The 17,541-nt window shown below is 39.8% G+C and overlaps 1 protein-coding gene and 1 long non-coding RNA gene across 23 annotated transcripts in view; one reads left to right on the forward strand and one right to left on the reverse strand.

Moving 5' to 3' along the window:
• Positions 1-555: 555 nt before the first annotated feature.
• On the forward strand, positions 556-15,916 carry LOC310704567. 3 transcript variants are annotated; one of them, XR_014524882.1, is made up of 5 exons: positions 585-780; positions 2,517-2,633; positions 8,187-8,360; positions 9,553-9,748; positions 12,834-12,942. It is a non-coding gene; the product is annotated as an uncharacterized lncRNA (long non-coding RNA). The 3 variants fall into 3 exon arrangements; XR_014524881.1 differs by lacking the exon at positions 9,553-9,748 and having other exon boundaries at positions 12,834-15,916; XR_014524880.1 differs by lacking the exons at positions 9,553-9,748; positions 12,834-12,942 and having other exon boundaries at positions 556-780; positions 8,187-9,164.
• The window catches only part of EPB41L2 (erythrocyte membrane protein band 4.1 like 2), a 76,321-nt gene continuing 62,316 nt past the window's right edge, over positions 3,537-17,541 (reverse strand). For 8 of the 20 annotated variants that reach the window (XM_083498067.1, XM_083498069.1, XM_083498068.1 and 5 more), the window contains 7 exons: positions 13,693-13,746; positions 12,943-13,491; positions 10,915-11,037; positions 10,428-10,520; positions 9,624-9,704; positions 6,555-6,660; positions 3,537-4,718 (listed from right to left, as the gene is read on the reverse strand). In XM_083498067.1, the coding sequence (XP_083354193.1) occupies positions 6,556-6,660; positions 9,624-9,704; positions 10,428-10,520; positions 10,915-11,037; positions 12,943-13,491; positions 13,693-13,746 (1,005 nt within the window). In that variant the 3' untranslated portion in view covers positions 3,537-4,718; position 6,555. The remainder of the gene's footprint in view (positions 4,719-6,554; positions 6,661-9,623; positions 9,705-10,427; positions 10,521-10,914; positions 11,038-12,942; positions 13,492-13,692; positions 13,747-17,541) is intronic. The other 12 variants (XM_083498058.1, XM_083498059.1, XM_083498072.1 and 9 more) reach the window with 2 other exon arrangements.

The raw sequence follows: 17,541 nt of genomic DNA on the forward strand, positions 1-17,541 counted from the left end.
CATCATTTCTCATTGGCAAAGAACCTTTAAGTAGGAGACTAGAGGAATTTAGAGGATGAGACACAAGAGATTTTATCCTGGGGTGAGGAACCTGCTGCCCTCCAGTTGTTGCTGGACTCCAACTCCCTAACCATTGGCTGGAAACTAGCACCAAACCTTAAACTCACATCCTTGATAATATTTTAGGGCTGCAAGATCCCCACACTTTCTGGAACCGTGGGAGAGACAGACATCATTACTCTCCCCACTTTCCTGTGCATCATGCAAAGCAAATTTAACACAACGCAAGAGCAGAAGAATAAAACAGAAATGCCTGAAATCCTTTATATATCATCTCTTAGCCTCCTGGCATGCAGGTATTTCAAATAAAGAGTTGACTAGAGAAATTATAAAAGCCCCTCTTATTCTCAGTTTAGCTGCAGTCCAAGCCGTTATGTTCCATTTCAATCTGCCCTTCTAAACTTTGCAGCCGAGTTAGCTCTGTTAACGTGGTGGCCCTCACATTAGAAATCACAGGCTTGTGCAAACAAAGCAAAGTCCAGAAGGAAAAGAAGTTAATATGGGCCGAGCAAAGGCCATGCAGCAGGAGCAACAAAATACAGAGGAGAACAAGGTACACAGCTACACAAAGCCTACTTGCGATGGGTCAGGCTGTGGTGTACACCCTGACAGCTTTTGTCAGGGAGCTGCCTGGATGGCTTCTCTTCATGGGAATTTTCCTGCCGGTGGTTCTGCTCCTGCTCCTGCTCATTGCCTACCTGAGGGTTATGCTACGACAGGGTGAGTCAGCCACTACAGGGCTCTGAAAGGTGGGCAGGTAGGCAGAACTAATAATAAAGCAGAACACTCTGAATTTAACCTATACAGTAATTAGAACTAGTTGTTCCTTCGAAACAACACCTAATCTCCTGCTGTACTGTAAGAAACTGATATTATCCTCAGCGCACTTCCCCAGGCAAAGGCCAGTAAATATATTTGCTTTCCTACTAATAATGCATGGCGTAGATTGCCAGTATTGAAAGGGTACTGGTGGGTGGGATACAGCAATGCTTCAGAACCAGTCCCCCCCCCAAAAAAACCCCAAATAGAGCTGAACAGATCTGAGCATCAAGCAGTAAGACAATGGCAAGTAATAGCTCTGTGTGTGTGTGTGTTTGTGTGTGTGTGTGTGTGTGTGTGTGTGTGTGTGTAAGCAAGGTACAGGATTTCTATGTCTCGGGTCTCCCACTCAGCCTGGCTTGATTTTGTCCAGCTCTATTTCAAGTTTTGCAAACAATTTTATTGATGCATTTGAAATGAAATTGCTTTGGGAAAGTCCATAAATCAGTACCGAAAGCTATCTGGCACTTGCCCAATTTCACTGTTGCATTTATATATGGCTATTTCTTTCTTTCTTGTACTTACAAATCACTCCTCAGGAGGCTCCTACAAAGTGGTTCCCCAAAGGTTATGTCAACAATAAGCATCCGGTTTTTTAAGTTCCAGAATGTAAAAGGCAACTTGCTTAGACGAACCTGTTACTCTTTCTTGTTCCCTCAGCGCAAGACGGTCCTTCAGAGGGCCTTGGGGGTGGCAGTTGGGGGAGGGCCATTCTGGGAGCTGGATGGTGACAGTTTCTCCTTAGAGCACAGTGATCAAGGTCTTTGTCCCAGACAGTGAATCCTGTGAGTTTGCAAAGTTGAGATTTATTTACTTATATGCCCTGATTTCTTATCACTTGACGCTTGCTTAGATTGAATTTCATTTGCCATTTTAGTATCTAGTCACCCAGCATAGAAAGATCTCTTACAAGAGCTCCTTACAATTCCCTTTTGTTTCTGCCATTGTGATAAATTGTGTGTCATCAGCAAGCTTGGTTACTTCACTGCTCACCCTTAACTCCAGGCCCCTGATGAAGTTAAAAAGCAGCTTCTGTTGGTTCAAATGGCATCACTGCCGTTGGCTTACTGCAACACATTATACATAGGGTTGCCTCTGAAGACAGTTCAGAAACTTCAGCTGGTGTAGAATTTGGCAGCCTGGTTGCTCACCAGCCAAGACTGTTTGAGCCATGGGGGCTCAAACCTACCATGGGGGGAGGCAGGATTTGGGGGGGGGGCAGGACCAATGTGACTAGTCAGTTGGTTAAGCATTTCTATTGTTTTACATCCCCCCCCCCCCGGCTACATCCATGCATATAACACCAATCCTGGCCAAAGTGCACTGGCTGCCAATTAGTTTCCGGGCCCAATTCAAAGTGCTGGTGCTCAGGACCACAGTACCTCAAGAACTAGCGTATTAACTGACCGAGACCCCTGCGGTTATTATCTCAGGCCCTTCTTTGTGTGCCTCCTCCATGAGAACGCCAGAGGGCGGGGTATAAATAAATTTATAATAGTATGAAATTTATTTTTCATTTGTGTATAAAAAAAAATGAACACAAGCATGAAGCTCCTACTGCCGAGAGGAAAATTTTATCTTGCTGGTCGCCTTTCAGCAGCTGCTGCAAACTAACACATTGTGCTTATCCTTTTCAGTGGACCAGGAGCTCTACATAATGCATAATCCCCCTGATGCTGCTGCCATTGAAGCCTATGCCAAATACTACAAACGGGGAAACGGTAAAAGGAAACCAAGATCATCCTAAGAAATTGGTAACTTCCAGATACATAGTTTAACATTGGCTATTTACTCCAGAAGTTTAATAGCTGTTTAATGTTATGCAAAAACTGGGGGTAGATGTGCGAGGGAAGTTGAAACAATTTGTTCTTTTAAAAGGTATAAATGAATGGGCTTGTTATCTAAAAATTGGATTTTAACTTTATATTAGGAATCAAAATAGTTAACAGCAGAAAATGTTTTCATGCAAAGATAATTGTGCACAAAATGGAAAACTGGACTTTTCTTCCATTTCTCTACCACTTAAAAAAATCTCTCTGCAGTCACAAATGTTGGAAATACAGTGAAATGTTGTTCTTTTACAAGAGAGTATAATACTGCTTGTACCTGATGACATTATTTAGACCTAATGCATTTCTTAGGGCTTGTATAGGGTTTTGTGTTTGTTTTGGAAATTGCAGATTTGCAACACTTTCAACTAAAGCAAAGAGGTTTGGTAGGAACCTTGTACTCAAAATGAATTGAAATTTGCTGCCGAAAGACAGTTCTTCTTGCTACTGAGATTTCGTCTATGATGCGATTATGGCATTGCTGCATTGAAGAACACTTGCTAATGGCATTACAGTAGCAAGATTGTTCTACAATTCTCTGTTGGGGACGCTGTAGTAGTGGAGTTTCAGGGAACAGTTGGGGAGTTGGGCAACTTGACCTCTAGGAGGACATTCAGTTAACAGCATGACTCTTCCCCACTGGGCTGGATAGGCAGGGGGAACAAAACCAGGGTGCCTCTTGCTATAGGAATGTTATTAGGTTACATAAAATCAAGTTTTGTTTTAAAGACATCCCACCCTCCTGAAATGCTTTCAACCATGTTGAGAAAGAGGTTCAAAACTGATTTATTTATTTTTGAGGTGTCAAAATACAAATGTGCTGAAACATTTAGAGAATAAACAAACTTTATTTTATAACAGTATTACAGAAAGCAAAATATCACTTAATACAACTTCAAGCTGCTATAAATTTAATATGGCATCTTAACTATACACAAGGTGAACAGTGAAGTATGTGGGAAAGAGACAGTTAGCAGGTTTTCATATAGACCTCCTCAGTGACTAGCAGCCTCACTCAGCAGTTGGTTCCCATACTACTTACAATGGGTCCTTGGCTGCCCCCCAGTCCCTCAATGTCCTGAAAACCTGTACAAGTACATCAGGCGAACTACTTAAAGACAACTGCTCAACAGACGTGTCAGTTATAACAGGTAGACAATGAGTTATGTAATGCAAGCATCCTGCACATGTATTCATATAATCAAAGTGTTTGACATTTAACATGTTAAGAGAAAAGCACTAAGGTTTTAAGCTGCCTGGATTATCTTTGCCAGAAGGGAAGAGAGCAAAGTCCTTCCTATCCTGTCTGGAATGTTGCAGACCAAAGTGTCCACGAAGAAATTGAACAATGGCACTGAAGTGCAGAGAAGTTACTAAAACAGTGCTCAGTCAGTAGAAACATCTTTATAACTATCTCTTCTATAATATACCAGCACCAGTTCCCTTCAGAAAGTGGGAGATCCTCAGAACAGACTATAAGGAGTTTGTACAACATCCATACAAATTTTAATTTATTTTCCCCACCAGGTCATAGGAAAGCTTTGTGTTTTCTTTTAATACAAGATAATGTATTTCTTATATTATTTGATGTTTTATTTACCTGAATAATCTGAAAAAAGCTGTTATCCCATTAAGAGGCTTTATTTGGAAACATTTTGAAAAGATTTAGTGAAAGATTCTTTCCTTCCTGCACTTGCTAAAGTGAAAAGTGCTTACTAAATATTTTTGTTCACTTTCATGCAATCAAGAAATCAGTTATATAAAATGTCAGGGAAACGTGGAAAAAATAATAAATCTCTAAACCTCATAAAAAGCCAAGAATGTTAAGAAGTGGTTATAAAAATAAAAGACATATATGGTAAAGGACCAGAGAAGATAAGTTTTGGTGTCGGCAGTTTGTTCTGGAAATGTCTGGTCATTGTCACCAGGCTTGGTGAAGTCAGTGAAGTAGCGGTGGGGCACCGACTTGAATGATCAAAGTTCTTCGGTCACAAATCAGTCTTCAGAATTCTAAAGAAAGGCAAGCAGTTTAATGTCATTCTTTACATTTAGTCACAGATTTTGAATACTATTAAAAACACAACCATATTACAGCTTTCTTCGAGTAATGTTCCTTTTTCAAGTCAGTCACATGCTACATTTTTCTTATTTTAAGTGGCATCAGACCTCCCTCTTCAGAAGAGCAGTTTTCCTTCATTTTTCAAGGAGGTAGCTAAGGATCTATCTCTCTCTCTCTCTCATAATGCAAATAGCTCGTAATGCATCACCATTAGCATTCAAAAGGCCTACAGTCTCAGCCATGCCTTTCTGCTTTCCCTTTGTGCTCTTCTTCCGAACAAAACTCCAAACTGGAAGGTCCAAAACATTATACCCTAGATCTGATTCCAGACAGAATCACAAAAGATGCATTTATTTGTGGTAAAGAACATTCAAATAGGGGTTCCAGGTGCTTGGTAGCAGCAGCCAGGGCAGTCTTACAATGGCTGTGCTCTTTCCTTTCAGGTCGGGGACAGAGGGTGGCGCTAGGGGAGGAATTGTCGTTGCGGAACCCCTTGGGTCTGTAGAGTGCCACAGGGTACAATCCTCTCCCCGATGCTTTTTAATATCTCTCTGCGCCCGCTTGCCCAACTTGTTCAGAGCTTCAGGCTGGGCTGTCATCAATACGCTGACAACACCCAACTTTATCTGTTGATGGGCGGCCATTCTGACTCAGCCCCAGACACACTGACCAGATGTTTGGATGCGGTGGCTGGATGGCTGCGTGGGAGCCTGTTGAAGTTAAATTCTTCGAAGACAGAGGTCCTCTGGTTGGGTTGGGACGACATGGGGTTGGAGCGCTAACTCCCATCCCTTGCAGGGGCGCAATTAGTACCAGCACCTTCAGTCAAGAGTCTGGGCGTAACCTTCGACGCCTCCCTCTCCATGGAGGCACAGGTCGCTGCTACAGCAAAAGCGGCATTTTTCCATCTCCGCCATGCCAAGCAGTTGGTCCCTTACCTTTCCTGCCCTGATCTTGCCACTGTGAGCCATGTGATGATTACCTCCAGGCTCAATTATTGTAATTCACTTTATGCAGGCTGGCCCAGAAACTCCAGCGGGTGCAGAATGCCACGGCGAGGCTCCTTACGGGGGTCCTCGCCATGGGATCACATTCATCCAGTGCTACACCAGCTGTACTGGCTCCCGGTGGACTATAGGGCCAGGTTTAAGGTGCCGGTTTTAACCTTTAAAGCCCTATACAGCCTAGGACCCTCGTACCTACAGGACCGCCTCTCCTGGTATGTCCTGTGGGGGACCTTACGGTCCACAAATAACACCTTGGCAGTCCCAGGCCTCAAGGAGGTTAGGCTGGCCTCGACCAGGGCAAGGGCCTTTTCGGCCCTGCCCCAGTCTGGTGGAACGCTCTGCCGCAAGGGACCAGGGCCCTGCGGGATTTGACATCTTTCTGCAGGGCCTGAAAGATGGAACTGTTCCACCAGGTCTTTGGCCCAGATCCAGTGTGGGACCTTTTTTACAAGACCTTGCATGTAAAGGGCCCCTCTAACCCTTCTCACTGGCTCATATGATCAGCACAAATAGCTGGGCCTGGTGAACACTTAACGTTCCCAACCCCATAGTTATAGTTTTAATTTGTGGGTTGCCATCTGATTTTATTCAGATTGTAATCTGATTTTAAGCTATATTTCAACCGATTGTTTGATCTTATGTTTTAATGTATTATATATTTGATGTTAGCCGCCCTGAGCCCAGTCTTGGCCGGGGAGGGCGGGATATAAATAAAATTCATTATTATTATTAACCTGGGAGGATAATAGTTTTGTATCAGGTCTTGTCTCAGGCTCTTACCTTATTCTCCTCCTTCCGGAAGATCTGTTTCCTTATGCACCACAACTCTTGTTACAGACATGTCAGGATGCTGTTCTTTGGCTTCTTTAATGGCTTGTGCCAATGCCTACGTAAGTATTAAAAAGGAACCATCAAATAAAAATTATGAGGTAGTTTGGCCAGTAATGACTACACTTCCTGGACTGATTTTGTTCAGAAGTGACAACTGAACAGAGGAAGAATGCTGCTCCTCCATTACTGAGACAGCCAAATAAAAAGCCTAGAGAGGCTACTGGGTATTTTAAGTTATGAGCTGTAAACTATGTTTTGGTATCTTACATATTTATCTAAAGCATTTAGATCCTCCTTTTCTGGCAAACCTCACAAAGCAGTTTTTCACCAAAACATTAAGAAAGCACTAATAATAAAAACTCCAGAAAAGGTAAGAAACAGAAAAACTTTTTAAAGCACACTACATCTTTATATTGATCCACATAGTGAGCTATTTGGATCAATATAATATCTAGACAGGAATGTTTTATTGCTGCAAGCAAGCATTAGGACGTAAGAGGAGTCCGTCTAGATCAGACCAAAAGACCATCTATTTCAGTATCCTGTTCTCACAGTAGCTAATCAGATGTCTATGGGAAGCCCATAAGCAGGACATTAGCGCAACAACGTTCACCACCACAACAACTGGACTACTGCTTCCAATACTAGAGGAGGTATTCAACACCCATCTCACTTAGCTATGTCTTAACTTCATTAGGTTCATTAATTTCAATGGATCTGTTATGAGTAAAACATAGCTGAATACAACCCTGGAGAAGGTTCATAATCATCGTGGCTAGTAGCCACTGACAAGTCTTCTCTAACCCTCTTTCAAAGCCATTCAAGTTGGTGGCCATTACTACATCCTGTGGTACTAACTGTGACAATTTAACAATGTGTCGTGTGTATCACTTCCTTCTGTTTATCCCAAATCTTCCAACATTCAGCTTCATTAAATAACCCCAAGTTCTAGAATTATTAGAAAGGGACAGGAACTTATCTCTATTCATCTTTTCTGCCCTATACATAATTTTATCCCCCTCTATCATGTTTTATTTTCAAACGCTTTCCTAATTCCCCTCAACATGGAATCTGACTTTTCTTCACAGCTGCCACACACTAGGTTGATATTTTCATCAAGTTGTCCACCACAACGCCGAGACCTCTTTCCTGGTGGGCTGCCACTGATGCAGTCGCAATCAGAGTAAGCGTGGAATTAGGTTTTTGTGTGTGTGTGCAACACTTTACACATGCTTTTATTTTAGCCTTGTGTTGATGCAGTGACAGGAGGCTCATTTGTGGGCACAGGTCCTTTGATATTTGGCATGTATCTTGCACACAATGTTGGAAGATACCAATTCAGGTAAAAAAACCAGCTGCAAGACACTGACCAGTATCAAACCTAATTGCCAAGAACAGTAGCTTATGTATTCACTGGTGACTGAGTACGTAAGACCACAGCAACACTAATGTAGGGTGGATAGGGTGAAATTTGCAGAGGGGAATCAGTGGGCAAAGAGCATGGTGCTTAATGTTTCCCTCATTCATCAATTCTGCTTTCAAATGTCCTAACTGGCTTTTAAAATCCCCTCCTTCCCACAGAAAAGCAGCTGGACTCAGAAAAGAAACCCAAACCAAGCGAAAATGACCAAGGATGGAGAAAACAATCAGTGGGCACCAGATTCCCCATCAAGTCTCCTTGACAACTGATTCTCACCCCCACCACTACCACAGTTGCTACAGCAATTGTAGGATTGGGAATATATGTTTCGCAAGGTAATGGATAGTTCTGCCAGGAGGCACCTGTCAGCTTCCTTCCACACCTTGTTGATGTAGGATGTGGAAAGTGTAAGCACTGGGCAATTAGCAACTTTTCCCTAAAGATCTTTTCAAAACACAGTTCAGAGGTAAACAAAATGAGTGGCAATTTTGCCTTAACAGATGCACACTGGAAACTCGAGACATAAACCAAAATAAATAGCAATCAGTTTTTAAATATATAACCTTCAGGGCTTAACAATAAATGGCTAAGTAAATGCATACACTATTTTGCTTTGCCTATACTTTATTTAGTACTCAAGCATGGAAGAGTTATTCTTCAGAATACCGAGAAATAAAATTGAAAACAAGACCCGGATAGGCAAGAAAAAAATTGTTTTAAGGAATAATGTTTTCAAGGTTCCTAGATATGGTTTCAGCTTTGACAAATACTTTATTTCTAAGCTGTATTGAACTGTATTTAGAAGAATGACATATCAGGGTTGTTCAAACTGAAGAATTCAGGGGTTCAAATATGAAAAATAGAAGTATTTTGTTCTTATCAAGTGTATTTTCCATTTTAAAGGGTTACTACAGATCCTAATTCTACTGAAATAATGCTGGTATTTACATCTGAATATGAGCACACGTTTTACATAAATTAAAAACTCAGACATTTATAAAGCTGAACAAGATCTTGTGTTACAAACAGATGCATACAATCTATCTCTAAAAAGTTTACTTTAAGGCTTTATAATATTTATCCTAAGAAGAGTATACTGAGATATGAGTTTTATTAAAGCAATTCTGTTGTCTGACCTTTCCAGATTCCACAGCTGTATGTTTTTGTTTTTTATTTTAGCATGTGCTGGGACAGACATCCCTCATGCCTAATGCTAAACAGCTCTGTCATTTAATTTCAGGCTTCAAGGAGAGATTGAACTTGTCACAAACCACTTGCTACAGGCACATCAAAATCTGAAATTAAATTTACTCAGAGTCCTTGGTACATTACAATTAAGAAATGAAAATTAAATCCCTGTTCTGTTAAATTGTGAACCTACCATCAATTAAGAATCAGTGCAGCACCACATAGTAAAAACGGCAGATTATAATTACAGTAATTCAGTGATGGTTAGCGATTTACATCATGAGGTGGTTGAGTTTTAAAAATATTGTTCGTGTTCTTATAATAGAATATTTTTGACAGGGGAAAAACCTCAACTGCCTCATGAGGGGCAAAATATTGGAAAGCAGAATATGATGTGTTCTGTCTCTCACCTGGTCGTGGTCAAGGTCTGCATCGCCAGTGATAACAATCCGCTTTTCAATTCTGGTTTCTGACACACCACCTTTTACTGTCTAAAGATTTCAAGAACAAGGAATGTTTTACTTAATCCTCCAATGTAAGTAGCAGCTTGTAACTGAACACAGGAAAGGCAGAACCTTTTTCTAGTTCTTTTAATGTTTACAGTTTAGTAACAATTCTTAAGATAAAAAAACACAGCACATTAAGGCCTTAAGACTTATTTCTATACTTTCATTATTCAAATGTGTAACAGAAAAAACACACCTGCAGCACAAAACTCAACATTCTTCTTCGCTATCTGGAAATTCCAGTACCACTCAATCAAATGTGGGTCACAATTTAAACTCAGTAAAATACAAATACGATCAACAATACTAAAAGAATATATAAAAGCCCCACCAGCACAAAATAATCAGCAGTATAAATCCATTATGCACTGCAACCTAGAGTAGCATTGAAAGACAAGGGGGGAGAGGGTTGAACAGATGGTACTAAATGGTAACTGTGTCCATGCCTTCATTTAGGATAGTCATAACTGCCCTAAACATACTGAAAATAAATCATCCTAGGTTAAATATAATGAAAGTTCAAGGTTCCAGAAAATAAGCGAGTCACAAAAACCTGAATTCTGAATGTTTCATTAGTACATAAATAATGTGCCCAGAAACTTGGAATAATATAACATTTCACAGCCGATTTTGATTAAGAGCAGTCTACTTCTGTCCTGTTTTGTTAAAACAGGTGAGAACAGCAAACCTCACTGTTTTTCTTTTTACCTTTGTGATGTGTGTGGTTGTGGTTGTAGAAAGAGATTCTGAAGTGATCGTCTGTGCACTCAACAGCACACCAGCATCACCACTGCCATCAAACTGCACCGTCAAGAAGAAAGAGCAATATAGTCAATTTTGACAAAACAGGGAAGCCAAACTAGCAGCCTTCTTTTAAACAAAAGTTGCCTGTTTTAGAAATGAAGACGTCTAGATTGTGTTTTTCATGCCACTCAAGTGCAGTAGACAATTCTGGAACACACAATATACTAAATGTCATTTAACATGATTCAGTCATTATTAACCCCTTCTCAGGCAGGTGATGGCATCTCAATGATGTTCTCAGGGAAAGAGGTCCATTAGTTCATTGTCCTAGTATAAGCAGTGTATGTATACAGATATCATTTCCACAAGGAGATATGGCAACCTGTCCTCTCCCAACAAGCTTACAATATTGTATCCCAAAAAGGCATTCTAAATTATACAACACCTGTACCTGGGGAGATTCATATGTGATCGTTTTAGTTTCTGTCTGAACAATTGGTACTTCCTTGGTGGATATTTCAGTTCTCTGTGAAGCATCTGAAATGGTCACCATCTCAGTTTTAACCACTGGAGGCTAGTGTTTAGAAAGACACAGAAGAGTATGAATTTTGAAGTACATGATATATAGCAGCCTATGAACTGGCTTCAGGCAACAAGATCCTAGATTCACTTTTTAAACATTCCTTAGAAGAACTTCTAAACCCAAGTCTGAAAATCATGAACACACAAGAAATGTTAAGTGTTCTGTCTACTAATATAAGAAAGCACTTGAAAATCACCATAGTATATTTCCTATGCTAGATATGAATATAAATTTAAATCAGTAGCATATATAAAAATGGTTAATAAATTAACATACAATCAGATTGGTAAGATTTAAAGCTTTAAAAAATATCAGGGTATATGAGAGATCTATACGGTGGTGAGCCCATGGCCAATCACAGCTATCCATTGTTTGAACCCATAGCTTACGTCTGATTTTAAAGCTGGCTTTTTTTAACTTCATGCACATAATATATACTCACTGTAGGTGAGCCACAAATGGCCACAGCATTTATGTGTTTCTGTCTTGTACACCATGTTAACAAGATATGTAACTACTTCTAACTTTATGGTTTGAGCAAGTACATCATAACATTCTTCTGAAACTGCCCTTACGAACAGTTTGAATCATTATTTATTAAGCTTGTCAATATATCTTCAATGATCTCATTGGTATGACCTACCCTTATAGAGCCAATAGATGTGACCCCAAAACCAACTCCATACACCATTTCCTGAGTGTCACAAACTTGCTACAACTCCTTATATGGCAATGTTTAATAAAATGCATAAATGCATTTTGAGACAGTTTAAAACTTGACAAATCCTGCCAATGGGGACAATATTGACCTAGATGGCACTGACCATCATTACAAATCTTCTGTTTCCATATTTAATAACTTTGGGGTGGAAATGCCCTCAGCCACTCCAGTATAACTATGGTGCTCCACACACATTTCTCTAGCTGGATGAGGAATTGCACATGCAAGTGGCTCTGGGAATCCTCCTCCAGTCCAGCTGCTATGTGCACCATTCTGGTCTTTTTGAAACACACACACAACAACGACAACAGCAGCAGCAGCAGCACAGATCAGCTTTGGGGGGGATGGATGGATGGAGGCGGAATGGGTTTAGTCTTTCCCCCCCAGAAATATCAGCTGATTAACACAGTTGCTGTGCTCACAAGTTGCTGTTTGCCAGGACCACACACACACACACACACGGATTGGAACCTTTAACCTGTGCTTCATTTACCATCTCTCAGGCTCTTCATTATGCTGCATGTTCTTAGAGAAAATAAATTTGATTTAGCATCTACTGAGTAAGTTCATGCCTCTCGAGGACTACAAGTGGCTAGCATAAAATAATAACTGTATCTGCAAAGGACTTTGGTTAAGAGTAGTAAATATGGTATGTGTGTCTCATGGTGATTTATAGAATGCACCAACTGTGCGTTCCTACAAATTCTGGCTATTTGTATTTTAGTATTTAGATAGGAGGTTTCATAAAATAGGTAGGGTTTTTCAATTAAAAAAATACTTGGGTTTTAAGACTATTACATCAAATGCATAAAATGCGTTTTCATCTCATGCCCAAGAAAGGTAACATCACAATTCCAATTAAAACTTATTGAAGGATAATAAAAATCAAACTAGACAGGACAAGACTCAAACAAATTAACACATGCAAAACAAACAGAACATGAGAAAGTAAAAAGATGGCATAATCCCAGGCAAGTTCGCTCTTCTGGGTAACCAAACTAGTAAAAAATTCAGAAGCCTTAACCAAAGGCAGAATTTGACTGCACATCCATTTTCCACTTTCCAGATCTGAATCTTTATGAAAACCTGAAGAGGACAGAGAAGAAGAAAGGCAGAGATATTGAACCCTAGGACGATGTGCCTGATAAAGGATCCCTTACTCTTCTACCATTTACCTCGGAGCAACAAATTATTTGCTGTGAAACTTCAATGTCACTATGCGATGCCTCTCCATTTACTTTGAGCTGCTCTTCCACCCTCTCTTCTTTCAGGGCTTGCTTATCCAGTTTTGCCGGGTGTCCCTCTCCGGGTGTCTTGGTGGATACTTCATTCGCCTGGACCAATGTTTCTGTCACTGGTATGTGTGTAACTGTTACTTGAACTGGACTGGCTTCTTGTGAAATTTCTGCACACACTGTTGCCTGTGCATTGTGTTCTCCCTCCTCTATGATAACTTCATTTTCTTCTATTTCTTCTTTTATGACACCCTGAGTCATCCGTTGGTGTGGCTGATATTCTCCTACTTCATCTTCACTCTCACTACTGCTGCTACTTGATGACAGTGATGAAGAATCCTTCTTTGATAGGTGCTCCATCTTCTGAGTTTGCCCACCACCAGAGACAAGTTGTGTTTTGCCTCTGTTGGTATCGGCAGTGACTACTGTCTCTTCTATCCCAACCTCTGCCTGCTTCTTCTCCACTACGTTCAGAGTCTCATGCGAACTCTGCACAAAACAAATGGATGAGGAAAAACAAAAAGTAGAAAACATGAATAAATAAAATAGTGAACATAAAACTATGTGATGGGTGGTTCAGGTCACATGAAGAACAAAGATGACTGTAATGGTTAAATGAAAAAAGGAAGGAAGGAAGAATGAAGATTCTGAAATGTCAAAGCTCAATGGACTATGGCAAAATAGTAGAACCTTAATCGTCCTGCTGGCTCCAGTGGAAGGCTCTTCTGTTTGGGGAGTAAATTTCTGTGAAACAAAAAGCAACCAGAAGACAAACATAAATACAAGTTTCAACATCTCTTAACACAAACATCTGATTTTATCATTTCACAAACAGCACAGAGGGACTGATTGCACGCTCACACATGTACAGCACAATTTGTTAAATTAGCACAGATCAAGTGCACAGCAATAAGCACACTGAAAATATGCAATATTTTTAGTCCAGAGTGCTGTAAAACTTTCTACTTATGAAAGCTCCAAAGTTGGCATTTGGTAAATCTGGATTCTTTAGGGGTTTTTATTTCACTTGATTTATCTGAACAGGATAGACCTCTATTTGAAACTTGCACTCTCTCAGCTTGGGACAGGTTAAACTCTGAAATAAATATTCTACTTTGGTAACTATTATCATCATCATTATTATATTTGTAAAACAATGTTATTAAGTGCCAAACAAGGCTAACATTAACTGGCTATGTTCATGTACTTGCAGATTTTTCTAACAAACCTAATGTGTATCAGCGAATATTGACACCCTTGAAAGGGCTGCTACAGGTTCTGCCAGATGTTCCTATTTCACAGATATAATATCTGAACTCACATACATTTCCTTGTTTTAGACCCTTGATTAGCTGGGCACCTCTGAAGATATATGAAATTTGCCTGTACATATGTAATATCTCAAATGGAGAAATGTGTTTAGCATATAAGCATGTAAGGAACAGCATTTTAAAAGCCCATACTGTCCCATGATCCTCAAGGAAATTGTACTGTGCCACTTGTTATGACCTAGAGTCAGGGCAAACTGACGTATGTAGATCTTAAAAGCTAAGAGATGACACACATATACATACACACAAGGGACAGTACAAAAAAGTGAAAGGAAAAATGTAACAGTACCATTACTATAATAATTAATCCTATGTCAGCAGCTGTGATTTAATTTTGGTTTCAAATTAAAGTTTAAGACTAGATTTATCTATGGCTGCCAGATAATTTCAAATATAAATGGAACAGAAAACCAATATATAGTACTATTTCTTTTGAAGATCTATGTCTACAAAACATTTAGAATGGGCAAGATAAGCTTTTAGCTTGCGCTTGCCTTTCATTTTTTCATTCAAAATAATTTTACTTCTAACTTTTAAAAAAGCACAATGGTGCAATATGTATTTACATTCTAACTGTCCGTTCCCACTTCCTGCATGGAGTTGGCACTTCTACATGCAAGTCACTGGTAAAACCAATTCATGCAGGCGTCTTGCATACACACCAGCAATTTCAAATAGCTTTATTTTAGGCTCTGCATTTTTCTCTATCCTAATTTCATCTTACAATCTTTTAATCACTGGGACACAATTTCATCTGACATGAAACCCCACTGTCTTCATATATAGTTTTATGGTAGAAAAAGTAAATGTGGAAAAGCACCTCAGGCAGCTGAGAGAAGGGCGAGGCAGAAAGCTTTTCAGAAGGTACATTATCTTTCACAACAGTGCCCTCTGCTGTCCACAAGGTAGCTGAAGTGAAGGCAGATTTCATGCTAGTGGAAAAACCCTCTTTACTAAATAAAATTGATGCTATCTCCTCTTCTAGGCTCTAGACAAGTTAGAAAATGGAAAGTAACGAATTAAACAGCAGAAGACAAAACAGTAGTGACCTACAAAATAAAGGAAAGCATCAGGCAAGAAAAGAAAAAGGACAGGAGAGGGAAAAAAGCACACAAACACAAGAAAGAGTACATTCAAATGTGTTTCCCTAAAGGATACAGCTCCATCTATTTTCATGATATTCTTTTTTTAACCCATTACGGATAGGATTTGAAGATGATCAAGGGGTTTCCCTAGCTCCCCGCCCCCCCCCCATACTGTAGATCATGGCATCTTCCTAAATCCATTCCTGTAGGGCAACAGACCCTCTCAAAATGTGTGTGATGAAGCAGGTGGGGTGACTAGAGTAGGATAAGAAATTTGAGGATTTCAGCAAAGTTGCCTTGGATAATTGGAAGGGCTTTCTGGCTCACGCAAGACATCTCTGGATCTAAGCCATTCATCAAGAAAATTGTGCAACTCTGTTCTCACAATCTTGCTCCTTTCTGAAACGTCCATTATTAAGTTGAAGCCTACATGAACCCTCAAGTGCAAACCTATTATGTATCATGGCCATTAAAACTAGCTTATATTTCAAACTTTTATTTTCAGGCTTTTGTGCAATCCATTTTTTTCTTAATTAATATTCCATTTTCCCTAGGACATTAATTATGAAAGGAAGGTTAGGCAAGATAGCACATTTAAGGCTGAACTATAAAACGTGTGCAATAAACCCAAATTATAACCCAAATGTGGGCTAAATGATTTTGTGAGCTTCCTTGGAGGAATTGTTGATTGTCAAAGCACATGGCTGTGAAGGCAAACACTCATTTTATAATATAAATTTATGCTGGAGTACAATTTGGAGCATAGGAATGTTGAAAAGGGAAGTGCCCTCCATTTTTCAGTATCAATTGTTGCCTATAAAGCTACTTTTGTAGAAAACTCCCACCTACCCCAATCTATGTACATGAAGAGTTTCATACAGTTCAAAAGTCAGTAACAGTTGATCCCACAAGGCACCATAATTTTCTTTTCTGGCTGTTAAAATCCAGCACCTTCCACTGAGTAATGGTCACAATAGTTGCTGATAATGGCTTGTATTTAAAGAAGTGCTAGTGAAGTTCTGCTGGTGCCATGGCACCTCTATTTCCTTCCCTCGCATGCTCACAAAAATCTTCTCTATAGGGTCCCTCAGCCCTCCAGAGCTGATTCTGAGGACACATGGGGGGGCTGCAGGGGTGAGAATGGGAAAGTCCCATTCCACTAGTGCAAGTCTCTTGGCTAAGTGACCAATATTTCCCCAGTCTAAATATTTCATTTGTCTCCTACTACTCTGCCCCTGCAGCAGTGAAGAACTTAAGGAAACATAGCACTATTCTTAAATAGGCTGCTAGCTCTAACATGTTCAGAATGAGTACAAAAAAATTCATGGGGAAAAGAAGGGAAAAAGCAAGACAGTGATGCATACTTAAACCTGTAGCATAGTCCTGAATCTGAAGGGAACTAAGACAACCTTTCAAGAAATGACTAATTTCACTGATAAAATCTAAACTCTCTAGAACACAAGTATTATATAAATTGGCAAGGGCACTGCAACTATAATGACACCTCAGTTATTCTCACTAATTTGAAGTGGATTATCAATTTCTTGCTCAGCTTGGCAAGTATTTTGCTTATACAGTACCAATTATTGGAAACTTAAAACTGTGGCGTATTTCTTATTCTATTAACTCGTTATTATTGACAAGATGTCTTTGGACAAAGACATGCAACACATTAACAAATATGAAATTGGCTCCCTATGCTGTGCTAGGGGACAGTGGCATGAAAACTAAACTGAAGGTAACGCCAAAGGAAGCACATCCCTCTTTGAGGCTGAATTTGGAGAAAAGTCAAGCTCTATTCAAAAAGCACAAATCTGCCACTGCGTAGGGTATATGGCAGATACACCTTGAACTGGCACCTGAGCTTATAATACTCTATATGCGTATCAGGCAGCATCATTTAAAGCCTCATTTCTTAATACACTAAAAAGAATACAGCCTTATCAACAGCTAAATACCCTTTGGAACAAGAGAAGGCTCTATTTGGGAGGATCCCATTCTTTGACATTACTGATCTGCAGAACAGTTTTAATTGATGTCAATATACATTCAGAGAAATATAGTTGAGTCTTCATTTTCAAATAGCTTGAGTGTGGCACATTCGCTAGCTAATCCATTTTGTA

This window comes from Podarcis liolepis, assembly GCF_965112155.1.
Source record: "Podarcis liolepis genome assembly, chromosome: 3".
NCBI classification, from domain to species: Eukaryota; Metazoa; Chordata; class Lepidosauria; order Squamata; family Lacertidae; genus Podarcis; species Podarcis liolepis.